General features: G+C 64.6%; 4 protein-coding genes across 4 annotated transcripts; 1 reads left to right on the forward strand and 3 right to left on the reverse strand.

Moving 5' to 3' along the window:
• Positions 1-2: 2 nt before the first annotated feature.
• POSPLADRAFT_1105521 (hypothetical protein) lies at positions 3-572 on the reverse strand (the record flags this gene model as incomplete). Its single annotated transcript, XM_024483276.1, has 3 exons — positions 3-201; positions 259-323; positions 381-572. Coding segments are annotated over 3 exons (456 nt in total), but the record flags the coding sequence as incomplete, so codon positions are not given.
• A 59-nt stretch (positions 573-631) lies between these two features.
• POSPLADRAFT_1062979 (hypothetical protein) lies at positions 632-1399 on the forward strand (the record flags this gene model as incomplete). Its single annotated transcript, XM_024481582.1, has 3 exons — positions 632-811; positions 877-934; positions 1005-1399. The coding sequence occupies 3 exons, from the start codon at positions 632-634 to the stop codon at positions 1397-1399; spliced, it is 633 nt and encodes a 210-aa protein (XP_024332886.1).
• Positions 1400-1764: 365 nt separating this feature from the next.
• POSPLADRAFT_1104687 (hypothetical protein) lies at positions 1765-2418 on the reverse strand (the record flags this gene model as incomplete). Its single annotated transcript, XM_024483261.1, has 4 exons — positions 1765-1871; positions 2062-2122; positions 2166-2242; positions 2334-2418. Coding segments are annotated over 4 exons (330 nt in total), but the record flags the coding sequence as incomplete, so codon positions are not given.
• Positions 2419-7763: 5345 nt separating this feature from the next.
• POSPLADRAFT_1161025 (hypothetical protein) lies at positions 7764-8261 on the reverse strand (the record flags this gene model as incomplete). Its single annotated transcript, XM_024487638.1, has 2 exons — positions 7764-7955; positions 8028-8261. Coding segments are annotated over 2 exons (426 nt in total), but the record flags the coding sequence as incomplete, so codon positions are not given.
• Between the last annotated feature and the right edge of the window lie 38 nt (positions 8262-8299).

Genomic DNA, 8299 nt, shown 5'->3' on the forward strand with positions numbered 1-8299 from the left:
ATCTGGTGCACGGTGTCGAGCAGGGACGCGGTGGTGACCTCTGGGACGAGCGGGAGGAGGCCGAAGCCGTACAGCTGCTTGAGCGGGCCCCCTGCGAGGCCGGGCGACGTCGAGCAGTACGTCTCGAGGTCGTCGTTAAGCTGGTGGGCGAGCTCATGTGCGGCGGGGGCGGACAGGAAGTCGAGCCATGGGTTCGCAGAGCTGCGGGGCGCGACGAGGGTCAGTCGCGATGAGGGCACGCAGGCGGGACGCAGCAACCTCACGACGGATATGTCTATTCCGTGTCTCTTCATGAAGTCGAGCTTGAGGGCCCTGTCCCAGTACTGTGCGCGCAGAAGACGGGTCACGCGGGATCACACCAGCAGGACAAGTAAGAATACCTGGGGGCCCATGGGGCGTCCACCGCTGGGCTCTGCATCGAGGATGAGGAGGCGCTCCTCGGAGGCGCCGTCGGGGGTCGTGCGGGTGAAGACGCGGGGCACGGCAGATCGCGCGCGCAGGAAGGAGACGTAGCGGGGCAGGTAGACGTGGGTGTGGACGTCGACGAGCAGGCGTTGGGAGAGAGCGGCCATGGCTGGGGCTGTGCGCGGTCGATCGCACCGATCGCGATCGGCTTGGGACTCCTCCCGCGATGCGAGTGCATGCGCCTGCTCTCGACGCATTCCTCATCGCACTCAGCTTCGTCCGACAACACATGACGGCATTCCAGAATGTAGCCCACCGTCCTCGGACACCGCGGCGCACGCTCGTGGAGCCGCTTTGGCATGTGACGTGCGCGATCGAGGTGCCTCGACGATGGGCGCTTAGCGAGGTGAGTGTGCGAGAGCTGACCGAGTGACATTGCAGAGAGCTGACCGGATGAAAATCAAGAGATAGGGCTGGGGAAAGGACATAGAGCACGGTGAGGGCGAAGGGGAATACAGCACAGCGCAGGGTAGGGGAATACAGCACAGCACAGGGTAGGGGAATACAGCGCAGCGGCTACCACGAAATATATTGCCAAGTCTCGCTGCCTTCCTTACAGTCTCGTCTGCTAACGTTCCCGCTCCCCTGCCCGTCGCTTTCTCCACGCCCGCCGTCGTCCCGCCACCAGCAGACACCGTCTTGCGCGCGCGATCGTCGCTACAGCCCGGTCACCACGCTCCGCGCCAAGTCGCTGGCGCGTCGCGCAGAAGCACGCGCTGTCCCCGGTCCGCACAACACGACCGAGTCCAGTGTCGCGCGACAGGGCAAGGGCGCAGACCGCACAGCGCGGCGCGTGCGCGTTCGCTCGAGCGCCTGCAAAACCTGTCAGCACGACCACTCTCCACCATGTCCGCACGCTGCGCCCGGTCAGCTCGCCGCCGCGAACCGTCTCCGCGCGATTGCGCACGCGCAGCCCCCGGTCAGCGTGACATGACTGCGTCCAGCGCTGCGCGTCGGGGGCGAAGATGCTGCACTGGGCGCGGAACGCTGCGCGCTGCCATTGTGTGCGGTCGCGCTCCTGCCTGCAAACGCGGTCAGCATCCCGCACGCCCGCGCACCCTGCCCGGTCAGCTCGCTGCCTCCGCGTGATTGCGCCCGCTCAACGCGCACAGCAAGACACTCTGGCTCGTGTATTGGTGAGTCTCGCTGCCTCCCTTACAGTCTCGTTCGCTAACGGCCCCGCTCCCCCGTCTGACGCTTTCTCCACGCCCGCCCGTCGCCTTCCCTGCGCAGCCGTCGTCCCGCCACCATCTTGCGCCCGCGTCTATTCTCTGCAGCCCGGTCAGCACGCTCCGCGCAAAGTCGCTGGCGCGTCGCGCAATGGGGCAAGGGCGCAGACTGCGACAACAAATGCCGGCCGGGAGCACAGCGCTGCGCATTGCCACTGTGCGCGTTCGTGCTCGCGCCTGCAAAAGCGGTCAGCATCCCGTGCGCGACCACTCACCACCATGCCCGGACGCCCGGTCGCTGCGCCCGGTCAGCTCGCCGCATCGAATAGTCTCCGCGCGACCGTCTTGTGTACCTTGCGCTCCCAATGGCGCAATACGTCTTGCGCCCGCTCCCAGCCGACCACACTGACCCGCGCGCACCGCTTACCGTACTTCAGATCCGCGCGATGGCTTGTTTGCTGCTGCCGCCACCGCCTGCAAAACCGCCGCTCAATGGTCAGCACAACCCCCAAAAAGTAAGTATGAACTCACTATGGCACCCTTGACGCAGCCCGCCGCTGACCCAGCGGAAACCGTAGCCACGCCGCCCGGTGTCCCGCGGCCAATTTCTGCGCAAACGCGTGCCGGCGGTCACTCCAACGGCCCGTGTCTTGTGCGCCTGCCGATGGCGCTTGTCCCGTCGCCCGCGCACGCACGCACGCACGCGCCCGATGGCGTACACCGTCTCCGTCGCGATGCTGACCGTGTCCGCAACCGCGCAGACGCGTGCCGGCGGTCCCAAGCGCGCCTGTCGACTGCGCTCCCAGCTGGCGTCCAGCGAGGACCCGAAGGACGCTGGTGACCCGGATGGGTGAGCGGACACCGCGCGGGGCGGGGATGTGGCGCGCTGCATGGTGGCGGCGCATCCCGCGCGCGGACAGGGGCCGGCACAGCAAGGACCGGGCGCTGTTCACAGACTGTTACTGCATCGCGCGGTGCGTTGTTTGCGTTTGCTGGTGCTGGAGCTTGCTTCTGCGCGCGCCGGAGAGAGTTGTTGCTGATGACCGGGCTGCGACAGGGACATGACGGATGCGCACGACGCGTGCCAGCCGCTTGCGCAGGGGCGTGCGATCCTGCACGACGTGCCGGACAACCGCGACTCGTAAGTGTTCCTGACCATGCGCAGCGTGCGGAAAAGCGGCAAGGTCACGCGGTAAGTGTCCCCCTTCCTCCTCCTCTCTTTTCCACCCCGCGTTCGACGGTCAACGGTCAACGGTCAACGAGTGCGTGCGCTGACAGGTTCTGCAGGTGCGCATGAAAGTTTGCACCCGGTCAGCTCATCGATTTGGACTGTCCTTGCATGGCGCCCCTGTGGACTCTGCGCTCCCGACCACAGCATGCATCCTGCTCGCACTCGGGTCCGCACGCACTGGCTGTACTTTGGTAGCCCACACGGCAATTCATTTCGCTGCCGCTGCCTCCTACGCCGCCGCTCAACCATCAGTACAACTGCAAAAAGAAATCAAGCCAAAACTCACCCTTGCAATCCAATACCCTCGGCCCAGCCTGTGTTTCACCCAGCCCAAAGTGTAGCAATGTTGCCCGATGGTCCTGCTTACGATCGTCGTGCTGATGCGTACCGGACACTTGCACACCACACCCGGTCAGCATGCTGCATCCGGTCAGCTCACCACATGCATAGTCCCCGCACAACGCTCTTGTGCGCATTGTGCGAGTGCGCGCCGGTTACCGTAAAATCATAGATGGAAACAAAGAGGAAGTAGCGGGAAATCATTAGAATACAGTCGCACATCGCTCATATATAGTTCCGGCTGGACAGTGCGGGCGAACCTCCAATATGTTACATCCTTCTCATACGTAAGCTGACGCTTTCTCCGGAAATCTGACCGTTGTCAGGATGCTAAATTTGGAATGTCAGCCGGGATGATGCCCCTTGCAACAATGACCAGATCTGTAAGTGCATTCCCACGCTTCAGGCTGTTTGCGGCAACCCCACCCGGTCTATGCTTGCATCATCCGAGAAGACTACCGCAATGCACAAAAGCACCGGGTTCCACATGCAGGCCGGTACGCAATTCATCCTGTTGCGCGCTCATGCTAACACCCGCTTGATCAGATTGGTCGCCGCGGTTGGCACGTTTGGCAATGCGCGCGAGAAGGCGGGAACAAGAACACCGCAGGTATGTCCTCCATTTCACGCTGCGTGCTGCGCTCCGCTGACATCATCATCGGCCATGCTTGTACGGGCGTGCGGGCGCATTTGGACAATGCTGCTGGTTGCGCGGCGGGCTGTCGGGAGGGGGGGTGTGACGACACTCAGCGCGCACAATGATAGGCGAGACATGTATTACGTACCTTTTGTGTTGCGTGTAGCGTAGACGACGGGCGTCCGGGAACGTGAGAGAGCTCGGCGCGGTGTCTGTGACCGGGGAGAAAGGAAGAGGGGACCGACGCGTGTGCAATGGCGCGGTGTGAGTGTGATGGCAGAATGCCAGGCGGGCACGCAGGGGACGGCGTACGGAGTGACGCGAGAGTGAAGTGGATGCGTCTCGGACGGAGGTGCATGAGCGCAAGCAGATCGCGTTCGCGTGAGGTGCAAGGCGTCCGGCCAGCGCGGTGCATAGGCGGGATAAGAGCGCGTCCCGACGAGATGGGCAAACGCGTCCGCGGGATGTCCTTTTGAGCGGTGCTGTTCCCCGCTGCGAGTGTCAAGACGCGCCGTCTTCTGCGTCGCGTTTTGCAACAGCCGCGAGATGCATCCGCCACCGACGCCGCTCGCTGCACAACTCAGCCTTTGCCGCGCTGCTTGTCCGCGCATGAGGACAGGCAGCCGCTCTGCCGTCTGCATCTGCAGTCTTGGCACACCATCTGCCTGTATCGCGCCACTCACCATATTCGCTGTCTCGGACTAGCGGGGGAAGGCGGGTGTGCGAGACGTCGGGACAGAACTCGTGAAGCATATAATATTAAACTATTTACCAACAAATAGCAGGCACCGGAAGACATGGCGCTGAGCGTACACAGGGGAGTCAAGCGTGCAGCGTTGCACCAGTAATGTGGCTGTACGCACGCGGACTCTCGCATCGACCATGCCCATCTGCCCGCCAGCTGTTTCTCCATGTGTAGCGTGTCCGGCTGCGTGTTCCCGCGGCAGGTGCTGACATGCACTGGTGCGGCCATCATCGTGCTGGTAAGAGTGAGTGATGACCGGGGTACGCGAGAAGACGCGTCCGCTGATCGTATTACGGCGTCCCGCCTTGGGACGCTGACATTGATCTTCCGCGCATTCGCTCGCTTCACGGCGTGCGTCCCGGTGCCTCGCTTCCCGCATCCCATCCACGCTGTCAACTTACTATGTTTCAAACTTTCAGGCTGTCGGGGGAGGGACTGGGCTGTGACGGCGTGTGGGCGAGGTCGGACAGAGGCTATCACGTACCTAGTTGCGTAGCACCGAAGTCCAAGCTTCACGAGGCGGGGCTTATAAGCCGGCGCTGGGTTGAAAAGCGCCGCCTGGGAGCAGGTACACATACGGCACGCGCGGCGCCCACAGGCTCGACGTAACGGCACGCGCATCGCCGCAGCCGGTACGCAATATCGTTGCGCTCACGCTGATCTCTCTTGCTGATTGGTTGCCGCGGTCAGTGCGTTCGCAACTGGACGCGAAGCTCACGGGTACGCAACGACGCCGCATGAGCGTCCTCACCGGTATGCTGCCCGCTGACCTTTGTATGCTGGCCGTCCGGTCAACCATTTCCATGCGCGCTGATGTGTTCTATAGGGCCGCTTCTCGTGGGGCTGTTGAGCGGGGGCATAACAACAACATGAACGTACAATTGTATTTACGACATGTATTACTTGGCCGTTCTTGTGTAGGTCGAGACTATGGGCGTCCGGTGGGGCGGGAGTCGGGCGCGGAGTTTGTGACCGGGAAAGACGAAGGGGGCCTGTGCGCGTGCGATGGTGAGATGCGAGCGCGCAAGGCAATGCGCGGCCAAAGTGAGTGTGTCTCGGACTGGGATGCATGCGCGAGGGCTCCCGCTTGAACAGGACTGCCGCACGCCCGTAGCGGGATAATCAGTGGGTGCGAGTGCAGAGGACGTGCACGGAGACGTCGTCAGACCGCGCTCGCACGCTGAATCGCCGGCGACCAGCGCGCGCGTGCACGCTGCACGTACTGCAGAACACGACGACGAAGCCGCGCGCGGTCCGTGCCGTCCGTCTCCAGCAACGGGTGAGTGTGTTGATGCGCCGCGTCCAGCGCGCATCCTCCGTGACGGCAAGGCACAAGCGTGGTGCGGGATGTCCGTGCGCGAGCTACGCGGCGTGCGGTTGCCGTGGGTGCCGTCTTGCGCCACAGCAGGTGCGTGGTCTTGCGCGCGTCGGGTCGCGCTCGTGTGCTGACTCACTGCTGTTCCTCCGCCCGCACCGTGTCGTGTCACGTCGACCGGCCATCCCGCATTGACCGACCGTCTCACATTGACCAGCCGTCCCACTTGCACGGGCAGCCGCGCACGTCGGATCCGCACTTCTAGGTACGCCGCGCGCGGGCTCCTGACCATCCACGCACGAAGCACTGCCGAGATTTGAGTCTGGCGCGGCGTTGCTATAGCTGTGTGTCTGGGAGGAGCACTCCTGACGGGAACCAGACCCATCCGCGCGAGCACCCCGGGTCTTCCACTGCCTGACGTTGGCACAGGGACAGGCTAATTTGCACGCGGCCTTACGCCATCAATTTAGTGGCCGCGCGATCATTGAGAGACCGCCGTCAAGATACCCGCCGCGCGATATGACCGGGAGGGGGCGAAGCGGTGCGGGTGTGAATATTAGCGTCCGCGTACCACGTACCATCGCGACGATTCCCGCGCTCGGGCCCAGCGTTGCGCTGATATTTCCGCGCGCCTGGGAAGAGCCGTCTTGGCGCTACGTGTAGCCGTCTGTGCGAGCGTGCCGGGTCTTACGCACGTTGAGGTTGGCGCGGGCAAAGCTGTTATATACGCTGTCCGGATGTCGTGCGCCTTGCTGCATGAGGTGATTGCGCCCGGGGGTGTGTGAGGGAGCGCGTGTGAGTGCGAGCAAGTGAAGCACAAGGGGTGGCGTACGCAAAGTCCGCCCGCGTCCGTCTCCAGCAACGGGTGAGTGTGTTGATGCGCCGTGTCCAGCGCGCATCCTCTGTGACGGCAAGGTGCAAGTGCGGTGCGGGATGTCCGTGCGGGAGCTACGCGGCGTGCGGGTGTGGTGGGTGCCGTCTTGCGCCACAGCAGGTGTGTGGTCTTGCGCGCGTCGGGTCGCGCTCGTGTGCTGACCGCACCGCGTCATGTCACGTCGACCGGCCATCCCGCATTGACCGGCCGTCTCACATTGACCAGCTGCGCACGTCGGATCCGCGCTCCTAGGTATGCCGCGCGCGGGCTCCTGACTGTCGACGCATGAGGCACTGCCGATGCCGTCCTCAGCCTTGCCGCGGGACGCTTTGTCGCGCAGCACGACGCTGCGCAATGTGTACGCGGAGCGGCGCTTCGTGCCATGTACGCGCTCGGGGTGCCGTCGCGGCGCGTTAGCAGCCGGCCGTGATGCGCGCGCGCTGGTCAGGACGCAATGATCACGCGCGGGCAATATGCCGCTTGCGGGTGTCCCTGCTGTGCTCGGGGGGATGCGGTGTGATGGCATGAGAACGGGGAGGCAACGGGATGGCATGTATTCGTTACCTGGTAGCTCAGTTTCGGGTAGCCAAGACAGCGGGTGTCCGGTTCCGCGGGAGCGCGCAGCGCGGAGTCTGTGAGCAAAGGGGCCAGTGCGCGCGCGGCGGCCAGATGCGAGCAAGACGGCGGGGAGTCAGACGAGCGCGCAAGGGAGCGGCGCGCAGAGCGACGCGAAGACAGCATGGGCGTGTCTCTGACCGGGATGCATGCGTACACGACTCACGCGATAGTCGCGCGCGGGCGCGGACGTGCGTGAAGCGGGTCGGGTCGATCCCGCGGTAAGCGGGTGGGCGGAAATCGGAGGTCAGAGAGCGCGCGCGTGGACGCCTCACTTGCAGCAAGCACACGAAAGCGCAGGGCGAGACGGCGCGATGCAGGCTTCTCGCTTCAAGTGTGACAACGTACACATCTAGCGACGTCCGGCAGGGATTCACTTGGACAGTCCGAACAGCGCCAGTGCATTCCCCCCTCTTACGCCGTCCTTGTCCGCCTCGTCCCAGCCGTGCACGCCCTCAATCGCCTCCAAGTTCTCCACCACGCTCTTCCATCTCTCCGTCTCGCCGAGCGGCGGGAAGAACGGGTGGTCCGTCCCGAACAGCATGCGCCGGCTGCCCCGCCTGCGCTGCCCGAGCCCCGCGCCTCTCGACGCCGCCGCGCTCGCGCTGCTGCCCGCGAACGTGTCCGCGCGCCCGACGACGTCGCCGACGAACGCGAGCTCCTCGGCGCCGTACGCGACGGCGTCGAAGTAGAGCCTGCCGAGGTAGAAGCGCGCGTCGTGCTGCAGGCGCGCGGCGACGACGGGGTCGTGGGCGATGCAGGACGCGAGGCGCGCGGACAGCTGCGGGAGCGCGCCCCCGGAGTGTGCGAGGAGGACGCGCAGGCCGGGGTGGCGGTCGAGGACGCCGGCGAGGATGAGGCGCGTGACGGCCTACAACGACAGCGTTTTGAGACGACGGGCGCGCGGGG

This window comes from Postia placenta (assembly GCF_002117355.1).
Source record: "Postia placenta MAD-698-R-SB12 unplaced genomic scaffold POSPLAscaffold_35, whole genome shotgun sequence".
Taxonomy (NCBI): Eukaryota; Fungi; Basidiomycota; class Agaricomycetes; order Polyporales; family Adustoporiaceae; genus Rhodonia; species Rhodonia placenta.